Source organism: Musa acuminata, chromosome BXJ3-6 (assembly GCF_036884655.1).
Source record: "Musa acuminata AAA Group cultivar baxijiao chromosome BXJ3-6, Cavendish_Baxijiao_AAA, whole genome shotgun sequence".
NCBI lineage: Eukaryota > Viridiplantae > Streptophyta > Magnoliopsida > Zingiberales > Musaceae > Musa > Musa acuminata.
Window position 1 is genome coordinate 1,638,525 of NC_088354.1, and position 22,904 is coordinate 1,661,428.

Consider the following 22,904-nt stretch of genomic DNA (forward strand, 5'->3'; position numbering starts at 1 on the left):
GACGTGTCGACCACGTTCTTCGATGCGCCAAAGGCATATGATAAACTTGTGGGCAGAAGAGGCGGGGGCCACCGTCACGGCCTTCTCAATCTCCAATCGTGGCCGTCGGATTCGGATCCGACGGTCTTCTGTGGCGATCTCTTTATTCACGGGTTGGACCAATTGCCAAGGACGTTTCACGAAGACGATTATGAGAGCCACATCCGTTGCACATGAACGAGAAAGAAATCCTTTTTTTTTTCTTTTCTTCCCCAACTTTGCTAAACACTCTTCACTTCCATTTTAATATGCTTATCTCAATATCAAAATTAATTAAAATAAATTATTATATTAGAACTTCGACAAATGAAAGATGTAATTTGGGGTGTGTGTATACTTAGTCACATTGTAATTCGATTAATGAATCCAATTGATTTTGTAATTCTAGACATCTGTTTGCTGTGAGGTAATGCTTTGGTTTAGGAAAATTCACAAAGCACATACTAACCCATTAGCTTGGAAGTTAAAGCTGACAGTGCAATTTCCATTATTCTTGTTTGTTGTTTCTTTGCCTCTGACCATAGCCAGTCCAAGCAATTGGTAACTGCAACTGCAGCACACAGCTGCCAAAAAGGATGGTGATGACAGGATATTCAATTTAGGAAGGTCATAAAATCCTTTTTCTACTTGTGTAATACAAGTTGCTCCTGCAGAAGCTGCCCTGATGTAGTTATGCAGAAGCCACATATAGTCTAGACACTGAGCTCTCTGCATGACTAATAGCATGAATCAAATAATCGTACGCGCAAGACAGTTTAATCGTACTAATATCATTAGTATGTGTTCAGAAATCACTCTGCAGTAGTAATTTACAGAAAGCCTAGATGGTAGGAGTCATCGGAAAATACACACATTTATTTCTCATAGTTCAGTTTGCAGGTTGCCTCGGTGTTCCATTTATGTTTAGCAACCAAACGCGCACTATGTTTGTCGGGGCCATTGTTGCTTGATTCACTATTAGGCTAAATGAAGTTTCTTCTTGCTTGTCGATGAACCATGAGTCCTCGATCCTGCACCAAGTAGGCAAGTAAATAAGTCAGATCGGTAACAAGTTATCGGGTTACTGTAACGTCTTCGCCCACCTGTGTGATGCTGAACCAAAGGGAACTCGACGAGAATGATGAAAGATGATCTCTCTGCTTCTCTAAGATATTGTACAGTTCCGTTCATGATCTTCACAAGCTTTTGGCTGATGAAAAGACCGAGGCCTTCCCTTGACATACCCTGACTGTGGTGGAACATCTCCTGCACCAACGTCTCTGGTATTCCTGGTGCTGGATGAATGATCCTGAAAATAAAGTATCATTATTAATTTCTTCAGTGCAATTGATCTTTGATTTACAGTTTAATGCTGTACAAGTTTACTCTGTGTCTTCAAAATATCACATACTATCCTGCTAAAAGCCTAAAACAGTGAAATAATTGATGTTCAGATTCCCGTCAATTCTAATTCTACTGGGTTGTTTATGTGAACAACAAAATTTCATCCCTGAGAACACTCCACATGCACTAGATAGAGCATTCCCCTTGGAGAATTTTTCAGCATGAATTTTCAGAACTGGACTACCTGAATTTGAGATGAACTACTTGCACTCCGGTTCCTATACGTTCCTTTCTTGGAATGACCTGAAGTGCGATTGATCCATCAGCCACCGGTGCAAACTGAAGAGCACTTGACAAGAAGTCTGCTAGAACCTGCTGCAGCCTCAAGTTATCCCCATACAAATACATAGAAGATACTTCCGCAGGCCAATCTTGAAGAAGCGCCACCTCCCGTTCCCTGCTTAGAGCCATGCCTTGGTTTATGACTGCATCCAGAGCTTCACCGAGGTTAAACTCTACTGTGTTCAGCTCCATATAGCTGTTAGGAAGTCATGCCTGTTAATAGGTGCTTATGTATACTTGAGGCCAAGAATGAACGGAATAACATGAAAGCCTAAATTGCAAAAGCCAGCATGCTTGCAAATTCTATGTGGGGATCCACACAAACATTTGTCGCTTTCTAAAGAGTGTCTCATAGTATCAAAACTCAAAATGATGTTTACTGCAAGAAATTAATCTTTTATGAGGCAGAAAATAAATTTGAAAAAGATTAATCAATTTTAATATCCATCACTTATTCCTCACACAAATATATTACATTGGATTTTGATGTTACATTCTACTCTGCAGCTATTTTTCACATAATGATACAAATCATGCATGATTACTCCTGAACCAGATTGTGAACTTGGTTAAAAGTATAACAGCTTTCAAAAGTCAATCGTATAGATTACTCCTGCAGCTCAAATTTTTAGAAACAACAAATTATTTTTTTTCAATTGGAAATTTGCTTGGTTGTTAAGAAATTCAACATCATCAAATGACAGACGTACATAACAACTTTAGGATCTGGTCACATGGAACATAAGAAAGATACTCATTTACCATGTGTTTATCTTGAGAATATATTGTGGCTAATTTTACCCCCTAAAAAGTCACTTATGATTGTTCACACCAAAAGTATTTTTTATTCTCAGTCTCTGAATGGACTTCAGATGCTTCTGAACAAATGAATAGCATATCCAGAACCACAACTTTGTCCCGGGAGGTCTAATTATATTTCTAGGAAAGCTAGGCAATCTAATTTCCGCAACCCTATTGATAGATAAATTTCAGGCAAAGTCAAAATAAGAAATGAAATGCATACCACTGTTCAATGCTATCTAAATCCATGTCATTTAAGATCTTTGCCAACTGCTCTTGGCAGAGGGCTTTCCTTCTAAGAAGTTGCTTCTGCTCCTCAGTTAAGTCAGTTGCCTCCATCAAGTTTTGTGTAAATGTAATGCCGTTTAGTGAGTTCCTTATTTCTTGACGAAGATAAGCTAGTTCCTTGAGACTGTTTATCGCAGCTTGTTCAGACAACTTCTGCACTTGCAAGGCATGTTGAAGCTCTGGACTGGCAACACGCATAAAGCATAATGCCCCAGTATTTTTCCCCTCAGAATCAATCCTCTTGTTTGCGGAGAGCAATGCCTCAACATACTTACCATTAAGGTCAAAAAATCCAAATATAAACTTGTCGGCATCTTCGCCTGCCATTACACCATTCAATACTATCCTTAACTTGGTCAATGTGTCATGGTCCTTGACCCGACAGCCAAAACCATGGAGACAGAACAACTCGCCAACAAGCATCTTGTCAATTGCATCCTTCCTCTTTATGCCTGATACCTTTTCCATGGCTGAATTCCACTCGAAACAGCAACCATACTCGTTGACTATAAAAATGGGGGGGATCAGCTCATTGGGATTTTGCACTATTGCAACGTAATCACCTTGAATGCGAGTGTACTTATCCATCATCAGTTTCTGACCGGTCACATCTTGCGCGACAAAGCAAACACCAACAATATTATCCTTCACGTCACGGCTGCAGCAAGAATTGACGACTAGGATCACAGAGCTATTACTTTCCTGATGGCTGAATGACTTTAGTTTAATCTCAATGTTTTTCTCTTCCTTTCCTGCATTAGCATCAAAAAGATATGCATGAGGCCAAATACAAATGCAACATTTAAGTGGTATGAAATTGACTAGAAATAGAGGCAAGATGCGCTAAAGTATATGCTCACCTTGCAAAGCCAAGTGCAGCACATTTTTTGCCACGTCGACTGAATCATCCTTGACAATATCAATCAGAGGCATCCCAATAGCTTCTTGCACAGGTAAACCAGTCAAATCTGCTGCTTTGCTATTCCAGCCGTTTATGTTACCTGATGCATCAATTGCCCAAATGGGCACACTTGCAGTTTCAATTAGACGAACCATTTCATTTGTAACAGTACGCAGTTCGTCCACCCATTGGATCTTGTTTGCATCATCCGGTGATGCACTCACAATTATCTTTGAATCAACATCAACAGTCTCTCCTTGCAGAGAGCCACGCAATATGAGCTGCAACGAATGGATTGCATCCATTTCAACATCCTCCCAAGGAAGACTCCTCCTCTTCACAACCTCTAAGAAGGCCTTAAATGAAGTGCGTGGATGCATTCTTCGGTCCTCATCGTCTTTATCAACAGGTTCATGTTTAGCACCGCCCCATATGATCTCCTTTGCTGTGTGTGACCTGAACCAAAAGAGAAAATCCCTGGAAGAAATCTTAATTGCAGCCATGCCACAGACTGCATCTCCGAGTTCAGCAGCACCGGGATAACCTGCTTCTGTCATGCTGTCGGTACTCAAACCAGTAGAACCATCATGGCACTCCACGAGCCATGCTACGATATCCCTTATCTGTGCTTCGGTAGGTGTTGTTTCGAGCAGCCAAACCTGGTTTCGGTAATAAAGTGCAGCACCATCACACTTAACAAGATCCATAACATTTGGAGACCGGGTGAAGATACCAATTGGTGCATCACGGAGAAGCATATCACAAAGAAGAGTTTGTGTTCGAAGGATGTGCTTCTCCTTTAACTGAGCTCCAAGCTCTACCTCTTTGTTCAGCTGCACCCCAAATACCTGCATGAGGAATTCGCAGGCATATCTAAGTGGAAAAGGGATAAACCTCGGACTGGTGTGATGACAAACCAGCAGCCCCCAAAGCTTCCGCCCCTTGTGCTGCTGATCACCACCTGCTTCGTCGTCGTCCTCACTGATCGTGACCGACATTACAAGAGACGCAGTGGAGCCCATGTTTGCCATGTACTGAGAGTGGCAACCATGAGGTGCTCTCAAGGTCGAACCACAGAGACTCAGAGGTTGAGTCAATCTCTTGTCCTGGATCACTTTAACCGGTGGAGCAGAACAGTCGCATATCATCCTAACCTTGTTCTTCATGAAGAGAAAACGTGAAGCCTGCGGGATATCAGTGGCAGGGTAATGCAAGCCAAGATAAGACTCCAATTCTGGTCTTCTGCACTCAGCTATGACTTCGCCATGTTCGTCTTCGTGAAACTTGTACGCCATCACCCTGTCATAGCCCGTAAGATCGCTCACTTCCCGTACCAGAACATCACACAGGAGGGAGATGTTCCCACTAGGCAAAGACTGCAGCCTCGAAATGGCTTTGGCAGCCAGTTTATAGGATTTCAGTGCTCCTGCTGCCGTCACCGGTACATCGGCAGGGTTGACAGGCTCCAAGTCTATCACCAATCCCACATCAATCCGGTGCATAATGGCGTAGAAAGGCTTGCCCGAGCTTCTGCAATGTACCAATATGGGGTTGAGGAGATTGACGTCGCTGAAGCCAGCGGCCTTCTGCAGCGCCACCGAGCTCGGAGATCGGAAGAGAGTTCGGATGTCGGTGCCAATCGTCAAGGCCTCCCGCTGCTCCATGGTGGGGACGGCGTGCGGCGCCAGGTCGAGCATCTCGGGCGCATTCTCGCTGTAGGCAATTATGGCTAACGTCTCGTCTTCGACGGCCAGCAGGCACCCAAAAGGCTGGATCAGCTTCCCGCGCTGCATCGTCTGGAGATATGTGGAGACGGCGGAGGAAGGCACGGCGCTGCTGTCGGCGCCGCTCGACCGGTTGGCAGCGCCGATCGAGGAGGAGTAATCGAACGGGTGATCGGGGTCCTCGAAGTCGGCATGGAGCTTGGCGTCCAAGGTGGTCTGGGCGACCACGCGAGCGCTGTGCTTGGAGCGGGCCGAGCTGCTCCTGGAGCAGCTCGCCCTGTTGGACCTGGATGACATCTCTCACGTCCCCGCTCCGCTCCTATCGACGGGAATGCCGGGGGAACACCGAGGAGGAAGAATTCTCTTAGTCAATTCGTCGAATTGGGGAACGACGACAGATGCCAAGAACAGATAATGAAATCGAGCGCAAGAGTACAAAAAAAAAAAAAAAAATTGACCTCGCTACAGACCGAAGCGGAACGAAAGGATGCAGAAAAGGAGAGGAAGAGGGGGAAGAAGGCAAGGCGAGGGTCCAGATTCCTCTCTCCACTTCTCCTTTTCCTCCATCTGCTATCCCACCCTCTTTTTTTCCTCGGCAAAGTCTTTTGTTTGGTCGACAATTCTCTCTAAAACCCCAATAAATCCCCCACAAAAAGAAACAGAGCTCGAAAGGAAGCGCGACAAAATCCTCGAGACGATAACCGCGCGGACACGAGCGGATGTTTATTAATTGATGTACCAACTGATTGGATACAGAGAGAGAGACCCTTTTATCTACACGATATTACTTTTATTAATTCTTTTTCCTTCCAAAGCCAACAACAAGGTTTATTATTATGTAGAAGAAGAAAATTAAATATTAAGGAAAGACTGAAAATTAGTGGAGGAGGAAGAAGCCCTTGTAGGTTGTAGCGATTAAACAAGCCATAATCTCGTATTGTTTTTTCGAGAAAAAGAAAAGAGAGAGAGAGAAAAAAAAAAAGGGGATTGATTGGGTTGCTATTTTCTTTCTCGCCACAGACAGAGAGAAACGAAGGGAAAATAAAAACAATTCAAAAAAGGTCACGTGAAATTATAAACTGGGACGGGCCCACCCATCACTGCAACAGACATGCGACATGACGAGAGGGGAGCCGGGGCACGTGGGCTAGACACGTGGCTTTAAGATTGTCACTAGAATTGGTGAGCCGACGACCACATGTTGGCCCACCATCACGTGTTACGTGGGCCCTTCCATTATGCTTTCGATCCGAATTGGTGAGTCTGCCTGTTACTCTACTGCTGGTTCCACAATTCAGCTGCTATCACGACAATATTTTTCTGATATATATATATATATATATATTAAACTGTTTGTTTTATATCAAGACACTACACAAAATGGCACATGTTTCTGCACGTGGTTTTCCTTCTCCACATACAGTAAGCAATACAGGGAAGAATTACAACGGGATATTCAGAATCAACCTGATAAGACCCTAAAGTTTTATCGTAAAAAAGAAGAAGAGAAATGAGATGATCACTTCGAGGGGATCGGCCCTCCTTGATCATTTCGAGGGGATCGGCATCCTAGGGTTTGTCAAAAGATAAAAATAATATTTTTCATAGATTACTGAACTCTAATAATAAATAAATATTAAATAAACCTCTACTTGATTCTAACTGAATCAAATCAACTCAATAAATAACTGGACTAAACAAATTCAATAAATATTATTTAAAAACTTAGAAAAAGGATCCTAACACAATCATTTCCGATTGAGGTGTAAAAAAGAAGCTGATCAAATATGGAGTCATATAAATGATGATTAGCGTGTGTGACTTGAGAGCGACCCTTTTATAATACAATATGTAAGTACATGATCGTTGGATTTAAAATTATGATTAACATTAAGAATGATTATATATGTATTATCTGATCATTAATACGATCACTAATGATTAATCTGAGATATGTAAAATAATAACTTATTAAATCAATTTTTAAACATCACGTGACCGATCTATCTCATGGAATAGTTGTATCAATCTCTTATCGATGTTGTACTTTTGAGTTTTATAAATTTGGTCCCGACATAATATGTCGGCTGCATAAGATTGAAATGTCAATCACAATATGACATGGTGGACAACTGTTGTCCACGTGTTATATTCTCGCATTTACTGTCATTTCTTGTTACTTCCCCAGCGCAGTATTTTACGACCTACAAGATTGGTCACTTGGACAAGGCAACACGCTAGCACGTTAGGTAGTGAATGAATAGGGACAGTTGGGCTCCTCTTCCAAGCTGTATGAAGATAGTATCATGTTCTCATCAATCAAGTGGACCTTTTATTTTTCAATTTAATCTTGAAATATTCTAAATTATACATATACTCACAGCAGATTCCTTAACCTTTAAGAGTCTTCCGAACGAGTGGTATTTTTCTTTACTTGCATGATCATTAATCACCGAGGCTCGAGATGTTAGAAACAAAATGTTAGAGAAATGAATTCGAGAGAATCCGAAGAAAACTATACGGGCCAAAGCACCGGCCATGTTATTCCTCTCTTCCACTAACACCCGTCCAATAATTCAGGTAGCTAAAAGCACGGCCGACGCCGTTTTGGGGGTACAAGACCAAAAAGATAGATCGAGTTTTACTAGGAAATGCATTTGCTTGAGGAAAGGAGAGAAGACCACTTACAATGGGAGTGACATGATTGAGCCATCCACATCGATGACGTCGAAGCAAGGAGGACGCTACCTTTTCTGTTTTCGAGTGGTTGCCTGCAAGGAGGAGGAAATTTCACGCAACGGACCACCATGTGGCGTTGTCGTTGTCTCGTAACCACTTAGCTCTGCTCTCGTGAGATGGGGACTTCAATTCCACAATTATGTCGTCCCTCCATGTACTTCATTTTAGCTGCTACAACAATGCTTGCAAGAATTCGACTGCAGACATCAGTATCAGCCTCATCTGATCGATCATTCCATGTCAACATTTGTGGCTCTGTCAAATATATATTATGCATGCAGATATATAAAAAGAAAAGGAAAAAAAAAAAAACAACTTTCTCCCAGAAAATGGTAATCTTTTCTAATTGAACTCAGAAAACAATACTAATCTGAGATTGAAAGTTTGATCCAGCAACGAAGAGAGATCAATTTCTACTGGAAAGAACTCCTGAGCTCCAAGTCCAAATCGACTCTCTGAAGGTTGACCTGAAATAAAAAAAAAAAATTATATTACATCTTGACCTTTTTTTCAACTTAGGAAACATATTACATGCTTCTCAACCATTTCTCTTTGCAGACAACTTGATGTCATCGAACACATAGATAGTATAAGCAAGCAAAAATAAGGCCTCACCTGGTATCAAATTTCAAGCATCAGCAAAATTAGATGAAAAGAGGAAATTAATCCATAAATCTAACAATCTATGAATTGTAGCATATGGTTTACATAAAGGTTTTCATAAAAACAAAATCGATAAGAGTAATGTTTGTCTTAAAAACACATGAATGCAATACAGTATTGGAAACCAGATGCAGCAGGAAGGCACTACAAGTGCAGAAAACAACAGGGGGAAACAATCAAAAGGGCAACAATTCTACCATTCTTTGGGCCAACACAATTTGTCCCATCTTGCTCTCATGTCTTTATATGATCATCACAAAAGCAACCGTATCATGTTGAAGAGGTAGATTGGCTTGTAATCCATGAGAAATAAGATGAACTGTCAAACATCTCTCGTAGAGTAGACAGAAACCACAATAGCTGAAAACCAGAGGCAATTCTTTCCTGGTTAGATGGAAGAACCAGATGAAAAAGCACCTAGATTCTATCCAACAATAGTGCAGAACAGAATGTTGCTCTCGTATCTTTATATGATCTAAAAGCAACTGTATCGTTGAAGAGGTAGATCAGCTTGTAACCCGTGAGTCATGAGATGAACTGTCAAACATCTCGCGTAGTGTAGACAGAACCACAAGAGCTGAAGACAGTTCTATCCTGGTTGGATGGAAGAACCAGATGAGAAAGTGCCTAGATTCTATCCAACATGAGCTCAGAACAGATTGTCACTTTTGACACGACTGCATATTAGTGAATCACTGTTTTCTTCTGTAGAGGAGATCAGATAGAATAAAGTCACCCTTTCGGTACGTGGAGTATCTAGCTCCTCACATTTTCACTTTGTGCAAGCCAGAATGTGCCCTTTTGTGTGGTAAGGAAAATGCTATCTTATAAGACTCAAGCTTCTTTTCATGCAGAAATCCTCGCAGAATGTAGTAATCTTTTGGCAATAATTTCAGAAGTCAAAGATTCATGACAATATTAAATATACATGATAAGTCACTTTCTCATAAGACAACCCAAAAATGAAAGCAGTTGTTTATAAAAATACGATAATTTTTATTGGACAATCTAGAAGTTATTGTGTGAACCTCCAAAACTAGTAGATGAGTGTTGTTAACACATTCAACATTAGGATATCATTATACTGATAGAAGCAGTCAACTGAATCAGGAGAGAAGCTTATTCCAACTGACAAATGAAACAAGAATAAAGACACAATATTAAGTTAATCTAAAATTTATAATTCCATATTTACGTTATGTTTGATGCCTCCATTCTGTTGTCAGTCATAAAATTGAACTTATCATCAAAAGCAGTTCCGTCTTTCAAGCAAAGCATACACAGGATCAAATCTGTTAGGCCCTTATATCTAACACCTGCATTTGAGCATATGGATTACACGCATTTATGGGTGCATTTCAAGTTTCTTGTGAAAATATTAAATAACAAATTCATTGGACATTTACCTGTGGACCAGTTCTCAACAAGCATTGAGCTGTAAGGATTAGTAATTTTGTTTTCCTTTCTTTAAAATGCTTTCGAGGTAACCTGTCCTGAAGAAACTCATGCTCCCTTATTATCTGTAGAGAAAACAAAAGTTAATGGCTTATAAAACAATGAGAACAAAGGAAGAAAAGTAGCTATTCGACATGGGACAAAGTTTGGGAGAACCAAATTATACAAGAGACGTAGACTATAAGATAGCTAATACAATATAAAGAGAAGCAGACAATCTGCTTCTAGCTCATAGTTCCTCAACTTCTTAAAGACTCTAGCTTACATGTATGCTAACCAGATTATGATCACAACCAAATTCGTATCCAACTCAATATTGCATAAACATTTGCACAACAAAAATGACCCACCAAAGACCAAAAGGAATAAGAAGACCATATTTAACTTGCACAAGAAGAATAAAAGTAATAAATTTCTTACAAAGATAGAAGTAAAAAGTTGTCATCAATAGACAATGATATTGTGTACCTCATTAGCTGAGTACGAGCTTGGAAAATCACATAATGCCAAAATCCATATGTCACCTGATGATGTTTCCACAACATAACACATGTAAGCAAAACTCAGATAAAGGACCAGGTCACTCTGGTCGATCCTGCCTCAACCCTTAAAACCTTGGTAGCCACTTCGCACCTGCCATACCTGTTTCATCCAACTGAAATATTGTTTCCTCATTATTGATACATGCACTCATCTTCCCTTGTCCTGATGCAGCTTGCACTTTCTGGAACGGGCAGCAGTAATCCTAGGAGCTCTCAGAGTGGAAGCCACATTCCGAACGAAGATGGACAGTAGTCCAAATTGTAGCGTGCTAATTATACTCATCAAACGAACAAAACTCCTCCTCCCCATGGATCTTCACTCAAACACTCCAATTAAGGCAATAACCCACATTGCCAATCTTCTCAGCAACCAGCGAAGACCTTAGAGCTCACATCAGAGGGCACCAATTTGGAAGTATAATGCTAAGGGCATTTCATGGGCTTCACTCCTGTACCAACTTTAATTTTCAGTATGCGTTTAAATAACATATAATGGTCCTCTTCACCGAATAGAATATGACCAGCGAATTCCTCGGGCTCCTCCATGACATCCCACTGTATTCAGCGGCCACCACCGGTGAGGCTTCAACGAAATGAGCTTTGGTCACAGGTGGCTTTCAGTATCGGCCACCCGTTCTGTTGCACTTATTCACCCAAGATCAGCTTGACCGGGCAGAACTGGATTCCCTAGATGATCCTATCAGTCTCGGTCTGGAGATCCGTTGATTCCCTTCGCCTCGGCGAGGATGCTTACTACCACCTGGAGCTACAGGGAGCAATCGTGCACATAAAGGACGCTCTCTGTGGTCCTTGACCAGGTTTGCTAAAAGATGCATGATCGTTGGGGCAATTTCTTCCATTGTCGGTTTCGGCAACTTGAGCTGTCCCACCGACGGGCGATCGTTTTCCCAAGCAGCACAACTTTCCATGTTCACGAGGGAGAAGAAAATGCCGCTCTCCATCATCGAGCATAAAGATTACAAAAGGGAGCACTCACCTCAAGGCAAGATCATCTTTCACGGCCCCGAGATCCCTGCAGAAGGCCGTCGATCTCGCGATTCTTGAAACCCTAGGACATCGAACGTCTCCAACTTGTAACCCAAATAGACGCCAAGAACTCGGCTACGAGCGTGCCGCAAGCGCAGAGGAATGGATCGATCGGATCGATCAACGACCTTTCTCTGGAAGCTACGGGAATCGAGGAAGCAGAGGTGGCCCCGCGAGAACGTCTCGAAGAGGCCTTCGGCTGCCATCCCGCATCTCGGAGTTCCAATCGATCGAAAACGTAGGGAAAAGTTCAAGCGCAGGAGAAAGGTTCTAAATTGCTCTAATACGAAAAATTAAAATATTGTTGTTTTTATCACTCGGATAACGTCAGATCGCTTGCAAACGTAAAGTTACGTACATCTGATGACTATATGCAATTCATGCGTTATTGAAATGGCCGGATGCCAAATTGGTCGCAGAGAGAATCGCTCTACCAAGCTCTCATCGTAATTTTGAAGCAACCCTCGAGGAAGCTGAGAACCGATACAGAAACCCATCATCAAACTGTGGGTGACAAGATCCTCCTCGATCCTCATCCATAGAATTCTACGTCTCCTGCTCGTCCACGTCCACAGGGTCCCTCTCGGTGTGCGTAATGATAATAATACACGAGAGACGTGGCCGAGTGCTACACCATCACATTGCCATCTTGATGAGAGAGCCAAACTTGTTGGTGCAACCTGGCCGGAGAAGCGACCCGTCGTTTTGTCTGCCAGCGCAAAAGCTTGGGCGTATGGAAGTCCAGCTTTATCCGCACGCAGCACATGGCTCCTGGGCCGCGACGTCCTCATCCGCCTCGGTCCCACAGCGGGCAAAGGAGACGACGACAATGGAGCCGAGGCAACGCATACAACCACCAGCGTCGCCATCGCCACCGTCATCACCGTGGTGGTAGGCGACACATCTCCATCCCATCCTCCTCATGCTACCTAGAAAAGAGATCAAAAGAAAGGAAAAGGTCGAGCAGGCATTGTTCCGGGAATTCCCGGTGGGACCCACCCGTCGCTCGGGTAGCACCATCCTGAGATTTCTTACAATCGCCCCCGTCTCGATCGAGACAGAGGAGCCGCAATCGGTGGATCTTCCCCGCCGGCGCATCATTCATGACAAAAGGCTACGAGGCGAGCACATCGCAGAGCACCAACTATTTTGATATCCTCGATCGATAAAGATGGGAAATGCTTCAACATTATTTAAGCGTTCTTACAATATTAAACATATAGGAGGATGATATCATCATCATTATTCACCCCCCACCCACCCTTTTATGTATCACCATCTATTATTATGGTTCAACATCGTGCGACGACTGAGAAGAACGCAGGATGGGAACGTATATATGTGAAGGGAATTACATGATGAAGCAGCCATAGTAGGGCTCCTCCTCGCACACGATCTTGTAGCCGTCTGCTTCGTAACACGGAGGGCGACCGTAGTACATGGCCGGCGGCGGCGGTACTGCGGCTGGCGGCGGTCCACCGTCGCTTACCTGGCCGCAGGAGCAGCAGCGGCAGCACCCGTGGCGCGGCTCGTAGCAGGGACACGGCTGGTAGCAACAGACCGGCCACACCGGGGCCGGGAACGGCCACAGGGGCAGCTTCACCAGTACCTCGGGCGGCGGCGCCAGTGGGGCCGGCTCTGGCTTCGGTGGAGCCGGTTCGGGCTTAGGCGGTGGTGGATCGGGAGCGGGCGCTGGCGCTGGCGCCGGTTCAGGTTCAGGTGCAGGCGCGGGCGCGGGCGCGGGCGCTGGAGGCGGTTCAGGTGCTGGCGCTGGCGGTTCGGGGGCGGGCGGCGGCGGGGCCGGTTCAGGTGGCGGAGGAGGAGGAGGAGGTGGTGGCGGCGGGTCGTCCGGCTTGATCTGGATGTCTTTGATCACCTTGCAGGCCAGGCAGCAGAGCTTCTTGATAAGGCACTCGGGATTGAAGGGGCCGGAGACTATGACAGTGTTCTTCTTCTCATCGTAGACGATAGACTGGATCTTGAATCGCTCTCAAGTAGATGAATTCCACGCAAGACACAAGGACGCCATAAGTACGACCGTGAGCTGGATAGAAGCATGACAGTGGTGGAGAGAGAAATCGAGAGGCATGCATGTTTATGCTTATGCTTACTTTGGAGCTTGCACAGAGCCTTCTTAATCTTCTTGGAGCAAAGGCAGCAGTCCAGATCGACCTTTATGATTACTGTGGAGATCTACGATGATAAACAACGACAATAAAAGTGCTGCTAGGTGAGATATATATCTCGAGTTCAACAAGGAAGACAACATGGACGGGTATAATTCTAGTGACAGCGAAATTGCGATTCGGAATTTGAATCAGCAGAACTCGATTTGTGATGGGACAAACAAGTGATGGTCTACCAAGCATGTCGATGATCCAACATGCAAAGAACAAATAATTTATGGAACCAACAAGTTAACAAAAAGCTGAACCGGTGCCAAAAAGTTCGTCCTTCAAACCAATTTCAGCGAACAAAATGCAAACCAAAGGAAAGATACATCTAAATAACTCGCGAAACAAAAATGCAGCACGGAGTCGATCCCGAAAGAATCACATCTTTTTTCCCGACACGCAGAATTTACGTTGGATACAAAAGAGCAAATGTAATTTAGCAGAGTATACATGTGGAGGCATTAGAAGGGAGGGAGGGAGGAGGAGGAGGAGGGAATAATCGATGTACCTTCTCTGCCATGGCTTATGTTGAGATTCCAACCAAGGGTAGAGGAGGAGGAGGAGGAGGAGGATGGGAGAAGTCTCTCTCTCTCTCTCTCTTTCTTTCTCTTTATAGATGTAGCTGATAACCCAAAGTGCACTAAGGTCATAAGCCACCCGGACAGGAACACGTATCAAGACGAGAAACTTTTCGACGTACAGTCACCGACTCCTCCCTGGCTTCATGGGTGTATTTGAAGCATGGCTCATGCAACTATTACCTTCGCTTTGGCTGCTCGTGTTTGATTCGGTAGCCTCCTCTGCGGAATTCCAGTCAAAATGTAAAATCTCGATAGAAAGCTTGGTATGTAAAATGAGATACTTGAGAATATGGCACCAAAATCTAAAACTGCAGGATTAACATGTTTCATGGGATCACTTGCCTTGTACCATTTCAGCAGCCATTGGTTGGCAATCAGCAGTAGGCCTATCATTTCTCCTTGAGGTTATGGTACAAACCCATAGCAGAAAAGCTCTAATGATCGGTGTAGACCATTCATTCTGTCGGCGAGCCTTACCATGCAAACAAACTGCACACACCTTCTAAATGAGAGGAGGGCTTCAGCTTCGATCGAGATGTCTCTTTTTTGTTTGGGCACCAAAGTCAACGCATAAACCTTGTATGGTGGATATGGAAATCACCTGAATGGTTGACTGACTGCATCCCGAGGCAGCTTCTAAACTTCATCACAAGAAAAGTGGGGAACCACCTTCCTTCCGCATGCTCGAGAGATATCATCGGCTCATAGATTTCCGGTCTCGAAAGTCCTCACCAAAAACCCACACGATCATAAAATTCAGTAAAACTGTTGCTGTCTATCTAAAAGATATTAAGGATGATCGATGACAAAAAGCCTCCAATTCGGCATGCTTTTTCACTGGCTTTCGGTGTTGCACAGAACTAAATTTAACTTGCTTTCGCCTCGATGAGACGTCGATCGTTGCAAACCAATATACCAAAGGACAAGAAAGGGGAAAGGCCTGTGCTGAATGACTCATCAAGCAACAACAAAAATCATGCCTCTACAAACACAAAATTGTAGGCGTCACTTTCTAGCTAAGCTTTCCGAGCACAACATCTTGTTCCTTTACACACCAATGATAGTGATCTGAGAGCAGCAAAGACGCTTTTATGTGAATCAAGAAGAAGACTCCTTGAATGTACATAAACGAAAACCAAAAATTATTGAGAACATTGAATATCTCCGAGGGATCTTCTATCGAAGAGGTTAGACTTTCACCATCGGATCGGAAGATAGATTCATTTGAAGCAAAGATTTATCTCTCTCGATAACACTAGAACATTAGTCCTATTTAAATTTTTAGTAAGACAATCAACTAGATAATAAATAATTTTAATATAAAATAAAAAAATAAAAAGAGAATGAGAATCTAGTCATCTAATATGTTTTTATCCAATCTTTATGCCTCTATTCATTTTAGTATCTATAAATTTCTCTTTATAAAAATCTATTGCAGCTTTGCAATCTTAATGAATAAAAACAAAAGAAGTAGTGTTCCAAAATGGAACTCATCGAAAATATAAGCAGAAATGTATTGTTAATCCTTACGAGTCAAGCTGAAAACCATCAGCATTGCCAACGTTATTATGTCTCGACAAACCCATCGGAACACCTTTAACTATGTGACCTACAATGGTCGTCTTTGTTGCTATGTTAATATCAGTAACCTTCACAATTGATTTGATTTAATTGGATTACCTGTCTCTGTTACTATCGGTAATTTTGGTTAGCTTGCGGTGAAGCGGATTCAAAGTACAGTCTTTAAGATTAATCTGTCTAACCTTTGTGTCCCTCCATGATTTGGCAATGATATGGAAACCACACTTCCTCGGTTTGCTACTCATCGAGGCGACAGGAATCAACTGAATCATGCCAGTTTAATTTGAGACATGGAAGAAGAGACCTCTTGGGCTGGGAATACGTGCCTCTTTCGTCTCAGTGGGTGTTTTCGATTCTCTATGTCCACGGAGCTGGATCGATTACATCTCGTGATGAATGGTGACACACACACACACACTTTGTTGCTCACTCAACATGTATAACAGGCACTGCTGCATCCGCAAATAAGACTTGTGAGATGAGGTTAGTATTTCGGTGGTTGAATTTTCTAATTTGATTGATGATTTTGGTTCTCACTGTATCATTACATCTTTTACAAAGAAATGCGTCATTGTTTGTGCTTCACATTTCTCCTCGTAGGTGATCGAAGATGTCTATAGAAAAATTTTCCCAAGATATAAGACTCAATGTGGTTCGACAAATCTTATTTATGTCCATAGAGAAGAATTAAATTCTTCATCGTATGAGATTAATTACATGACCTTGAACTATCCTCATTTAAGCATATAAATTTTGAAGAATTTATATTATTTTTTCTCGTTCTTTCTATGGAGACTACATAAGATATTTATAAAGGAACTAAACCCTAATTATGAAGATTTTTTATTTTTTTCACAAGAACTCTTTGTGTTAGGATTCCTTATCCTATTAGGACACGGAATCTCAAATACTTGTTAATCCCTATAATCTTTCTTTCAATGAGTATTTTATTTACTTCTACACATTTTAAAGAGAAATACTTTTATTTCACGCTCCTTTTGTCATATATTCTTGTTGAATCTCCGATCACAATATCTTTTAAGCTCTTATATTATATTACTTATTGGAGAATGAGAGGATAATTTTAAAATCAAAAGAATACTCAAATACCAACAAGTTAAAAAGCATTATTCGATGTAAAATATAATGTGGTTTAGTAAATCTAGCTTATATCCATAAATAAAAATTAAATTCTTTATCATATGATATCAATTACGAGATCTCGAGTTATCCCTCACTCAAGCATAACTTTCTTGTAGACTCTCTTATATAAATTACGAAAAAATTATTTATCTTTTCTAGATATTATAAAGAAAAATTCAAGAGCTCAATAGTGTTTAGTACATATTGTTCTCTTCCATCAAAACTTAAAGATACACGAGATATTTATAAAAGAACCAAATCATAATTACTAGAGTTTTCTTTCTAACTATTTTCTGTATTAACATTCCTTATCATATTAGGATTATGATGTAGCTTGAGGAATCTCAAAACACTTATCGATCTAAATATATTATTCCGATTGATAATCATTAAAAATAATTTAAGATTTTTCATAAGACCAGAGAGGATAAAGAAAAACCTAAAATCCCTTAATATAACCTACCATATGAAACTGCTAGGAAAAGGACAGTGATGATTTCCTTGAATGAATCAAACAGATGCTTTTGATTCCAAACATTTGGTGTATACAAGTAGTAGCGATGCATCACTATTCCTTTATTTGTGACTCTTCACGTTAAGTATAAATGGACTCCTCCAAGAATGGAAAGTAGAATCCCAAATCAACTGGAAACAATATGAGAAGGTCTACATATCGAGAAGAAGGAGATGACAGCTTTTGGTCCTTGCTAAAGACGATTCAAATTTAATGGAAGAAGTCAGGTACCATATTATAAATTGCAGTAGAATGAGGGTCTTGCAGTAAAAGTGCAATGAGAGATAGACTCATAGACTCAAATCATTGGCACGCTTCAAATTGGAGACCAAATGTTAAGTTGTGCTTAATGCAAATTATCCTTAATAGTCAACAACGGAAAAAGACAGCCTTTATTTTCTTTAGCTGTTCTGCCATGGCATTTACTACTATTAAAATAACACATTGATAGGATGAATATTATTATTAGATTCCGATAAGTGGATCATGACTATTATATTATCCCTTAATTCGAAACAAAATATTTCTTGAACCTCGTTAAATATGCTTAGTCCTCTGTAACCATGGCAATTACAAGTCGACTATTATAAAAGATAATCTTTGTGTGTGATAACACTTTTAATCTCATCTTCAACCTTTTCTAAGGTAAAAAGTCCAATCTTTATTAATCTCATAAATGTATAAATGGTTAACTTTACCTATTAATTCTTAAATAAATCTTTGAGGGGAGAATAAAATTCTTGAAGGAAGTCCTTCAGCTGTCCATGTGGGCCTAAACGTCTAGTGAAAGAATATTTTAGTTTTTTCCCCTTCAAAAGTTCCAATAATACTCCATAAAAAACTTAAAATCCCTTCAAATAAATAAATAACTTAAATAAATATAAAAAATAAAATTATTAAAAAATAAAATATTGTCGATGCTTGTATTGTGTGACCGATGACATCTATGAGTGAACAAAATCTCGAACTACGTTCCTTTGATTCAAATTTTAATAAACTAACACAAGTATGCTTAGTGGGTTGCACATCAATGATCATACACAAGTATCTTGATTATTTATGAGAGATTCTAAGTATTATCAAGATCCTTAGCCACGATCATCTACGGATTCTACTTATATAGGAGAGGTCCTACCAAGGATACGTGTAAAGTAATATCTCATAGAAAATGTCACTTTGGATTTCTTTTAAAACTGTTTTTTCTGAGCATTAATCACTATAACGATGAGGTTAAAGATAAACTCCATATCTATGTATACTAAAGTATTAACCATTATACTTTTTAGCCAACTAATCAACTTGTCATTATCACATTGAACCACTTTCAAGAGATCTTCTAGAGGTTGAGTTCCTAACTACTAGAAGGCATATTTTAGGTAAATACTCATATCTCTTGATGGCACCAAAACTTTAGTTCTATTTAAAACTTTAGTAAGATAATTAGCTAGATAATAATTAATTTTAATATAAAATATAGAAATAAGAGAATAAGAATCTAGCCATCTAATAGATTTTTATCTAATCTTAATGTGTCTACTCATTTTAGTATTTATAAAATTTTTAATAAAAAAATATTACAACTTTGCAATCACAATAAATATAAATAATGTTTGAGATCATAGAAAGAGTAGAAATTAAGTTCTTAAGCCATCTATTTCAATATAAATTGTGTTAAATATTACAAGCTTAGTATTTTGACAATGATAGTTTACTTGATTGTCAAGATAGCACTTCTACCAAAAAAAAAATAAAAAATCCATATATAGATTTAATATCTAAAGAATCAGAAATCCAATTAAAGTCACTATAACTTTCAACAACCGAAAGATATCCTATAAAGTTAAGTCGATAATCAAAAGTACTCTTAACGTATCTACTAAGTTTGAATATAACATAACAAATACCAGGTTTAGTCATATTTGCTAAAATAAGAGATTCAATGATTTAAGTGTATTTTTCTTGATTTACAAGATTATTAGCATTTTTAACAAAATGAACATTTTGATTTTAAGGAGTGGAAAACAATTACAATTAGAATATCTAATTTTTTAGTATAATGAGATTAAGATAATAATATAGAATTAGAAGATTTTTGAACTTTCATTCGTAAGATGATGTCAATTTTACTAACATTTTTCATATTAAAATGATAAAAATTAATTTAATCCAAGATTAGATCTAAATTTGATGCAAGAACTAAGAAATTATTAACATAAATATAGAGAATTACATAATTTATTCTCTATCATTTTATCATATCCATTAATGTAAAATCCAAAAGATAAAATTATAAAATCAATTTTTTTTTTGCTTGAGTCTGTATAGAGATCAAATCAACTTACATACCTTTTCTTCTTATCTTGGCATGACAAATCCTTCGGGTTAATTCATATATATTAATTTTTTTAGTTCTCTACGTAAAAAAGATAGTTTTCATATCCATTTGATGAATAAAAAATTTATGGATAGAAGCAAAAGCAAGTACGACTCGAGTGATAGTAATTCGTGCTACAGACACATAAATGTTAAAATAATCAATATTAGTTTTTTTTAATAAAAAATAATGATCAACAAAACTAGTCTTATACTTTTTAATTGTATGATCTGCCCTAATCTTTTTCTTAAAAATTCGCTTTTAACTTAGGGTTTTACCCACACGAGATAAGTCAGTGAGAATCGAAGTATGATTACTAATTATGGTTTCCATATCATTGTTTATCATCTCTTTGTAGAAAGAAGCATTCAGAGAGAGAATATAACTTCTTGAAATAAACTTTGATATATCTTCTATCATATAAGAGACAAAATCATCATCAAAATTTTTTTCAATCCCATGCACTCTTGCTTGTTCTAGATTCAACTTAAATGTTAGATTCTATAAAAGTTGAGAAAGATGAAGAATAATTACTTGACATATTAACATATAATCTAGTTTTAAAAGAAAATATATTTTTAAAGAATGATGATTTAAGAAATGGCTAAAGCGACTCTCACCATCCCACCGTTGGCGATGTTTTTGAAGGACCGAAAACATTCACTCGCTTTTCTTACCCTTGTGTTTCAACTGCAAGTAGAACCATCAAACCAGGCGAAATCCATGCGCAGCTATTCACCAGATTGGTACAGTACTATTCATGTACGCTCTTCGTCACCAGAATGACTTCAAACTGCTAGATGTGTGGTCGATGCAGGCGGAGCAAATGGGAGACGCAAAGCCTGCTAAGAGAAGTTTGTGACCAGGGAAGAAGAACCAGCCCAGTAAACATTGTCTCCTCTTGTTTCTTCGTTAAAAGGCCTGCATTTCAATTCGACTCCGGATGAAGAGCAGTTTACGAGTTTACTAATGGCTTAGTGATATTATCTCGCTAGTCGCCATTTAAATTACTTCTAAAGAAGAAAAGAAAACTCCTTAATCAACAGTTGATCTGCCATTTTTTTTTCTCTATAGAATATGTAGCAGATCCTAACTACTGTAGATGTCATTTGGTTTTTTGGCTTACGGAAGCGTGATTCTAATGCAGGTAATGGCGGACCGCAGGTCTTGCCTTTGCCAATGGCTGGATTAAGGTGCCAGTGAAGTGAACCGAAGAAGGTGCATTCGTAGGCAGTGAACGCAAGGAAAACAAAAAGGAAAGCTGCAACTGTTGCTACTCCTTAACATATCCTCCAGTTCTTCAGCCTGGGTATGAAATGTTTGTATTCTTGTTCAGTTAATATGCATTTGCGTCGATCGATAGCTAGCGAGCTTACTTTCTTCTTTAGTTCAATATGTGCCCAGTCATCGTTTAAGTCTTCAGTCATCTGGATTGAGCTTCAAAAGCTCAATGCATCCTAACTTCTATACGTGCTGCCCTAGTCAGTCAATCCAATGGGCTGTTGGTTCACAAGCATCGGACTTCGTCGGTGTTGGAACCCCGAGACTGTCACATGGCGTCGCCGCATCCCCTGCTGCCAATTCACGGCCACTTACGACCACGACAACGACGTCGCCTTTCTCTCTCTATACGGTCAGTGAGACAACGAAGAATAAAGGACTAAACAGGATCCGGAGATCCGAGAGACGGCAGGGATATGGTGCCGATATGAATCTGCTGCGTGAGAGACATATGTATGCATACATGAGGAGATATATACGGGGGAGAGGAGGCGAGGTCAAGCTTCATTGGCTGGAGACTTAATGTGATGTTGCACCTGGGCGACAGTGACGGCTGGTACGCAGTACAAATCACCTTCTTCCTTGCTACCCTCCCTGCCCAGCTACGTAATGCTCCCCGGCCCCCCGCAGTCCTACTCCGACCGGTCGTTCCCCACGTACCATGACTGACTTCTAAGACGTATGTTACTGAAGAAAACACTCTGACCAACCTCTCTGATCGCGTTTAAGTATCGGACCATGCACATACATGGGGCCACGCTGCGACAGCATTACACGCGGCGAGAGAGAGAGAGAGAGAGAGAGAGAGAGAGAGAGAGAGGAGACTACGCGCAATCGGGCGTCCATTAAATACAGTAGATTAATTCCCTGTGCGGTCACTTACCGGACCACCAGCGGTGTGATGCCGATGTCCTTCCCTCCATGCCCTCGATTACAGTGCTCCTCCCGATGTTGTTCCATTCCGGTGGCAATAGAACCCATCCCACTTTCTCCTCTGTGTGGCAGCTCCTGAACCCACAAATTAGAATTCTTAAAGCCTTTTATATATGTATGGAGATAGCATTTGTCTTGGATTGACCTGACATGATGAGGTTACCTTCTTAAAATCTTCAACATTTTTAATACTCATTTGGCTTAAAAAATAATATCATTTTGTAGTTGATCAAGACTCCCACTGTACTATCTTCCCATAAACAATCACCATTCTTTAAGTTTATTTATCCATCTTTTTTATTTTTGTACTTTTTAATGGATTATGAGTCCACGTATTGTATGTATAGAATCTATCAACAGTTTCTACCAACTACAGATCACGGAGGCCCATTACACCATGCACTTGGTGGGCCACCGACCGGGCCCACTTTACCCACGCACATACCAAGCGGCACGTGT

General features: G+C 40.5%; 3 protein-coding genes across 7 annotated transcripts; all 3 read right to left on the bottom strand.

The window, feature by feature from the left end:
• Positions 1-779: 779 nt before the first annotated feature.
• On the bottom strand, positions 780-6,170 carry LOC103986543 (phytochrome C). Of its 3 annotated transcripts, none has more exons than XM_065155772.1 (6): positions 5,889-6,163; positions 3,654-5,737; positions 2,729-3,545; positions 1,607-1,900; positions 1,122-1,327; positions 780-1,049 (listed from the first exon to the last, which is right to left on the bottom strand). In XM_065155772.1, the coding sequence occupies exons 2-6, from the start codon at positions 5,713-5,715 to the stop codon at positions 997-999; spliced, it is 3,432 nt and encodes a 1,143-aa protein (XP_065011844.1). In that variant the 5' UTR covers positions 5,716-5,737; positions 5,889-6,163; the 3' UTR covers positions 780-996. The 3 variants fall into 3 exon arrangements, with proteins under 3 accessions (XP_065011844.1, XP_009402833.2, XP_065011846.1); XM_009404558.3 differs by having other exon boundaries at positions 5,877-6,163; XM_065155774.1 differs by lacking the exons at positions 780-1,049; positions 1,122-1,327 and having other exon boundaries at positions 1,614-1,847; positions 5,877-6,170.
• Positions 6,171-7,919: 1,749 nt separating this feature from the next.
• Positions 7,920-12,897, bottom strand: LOC103986544 (uncharacterized). Of its 3 annotated transcripts, none has more exons than XM_065155778.1 (4): positions 10,909-12,897; positions 10,744-10,799; positions 10,227-10,340; positions 7,920-8,624 (listed from the first exon to the last, which is right to left on the bottom strand). In XM_065155778.1, the coding sequence occupies exons 1-4, from the start codon at positions 10,967-10,969 to the stop codon at positions 8,571-8,573; spliced, it is 285 nt and encodes a 94-aa protein (XP_065011850.1). In that variant the 5' UTR covers positions 10,970-12,897; the 3' UTR covers positions 7,920-8,570. The 3 variants fall into 3 exon arrangements, with proteins under 3 accessions (XP_065011850.1, XP_065011848.1, XP_065011849.1); XM_065155776.1 differs by lacking the exon at positions 7,920-8,624 and adding an exon at positions 8,631-9,180 and having other exon boundaries at positions 10,918-12,897; XM_065155777.1 differs by lacking the exon at positions 7,920-8,624 and adding an exon at positions 8,631-9,697.
• Positions 12,898-13,026: 129 nt separating this feature from the next.
• On the bottom strand, positions 13,027-14,706 carry LOC135640913 (protein PYRICULARIA ORYZAE RESISTANCE 21-like). The gene is made up of 3 exons (XM_065155775.1): positions 14,547-14,706; positions 13,976-14,057; positions 13,027-13,853 (listed from the first exon to the last, which is right to left on the bottom strand). The coding sequence occupies exons 1-3, from the start codon at positions 14,556-14,558 to the stop codon at positions 13,216-13,218; spliced, it is 732 nt and encodes a 243-aa protein (XP_065011847.1). The 5' UTR covers positions 14,559-14,706; the 3' UTR covers positions 13,027-13,215.
• Positions 14,707-22,904: the final 8,198 nt, after the last annotated feature.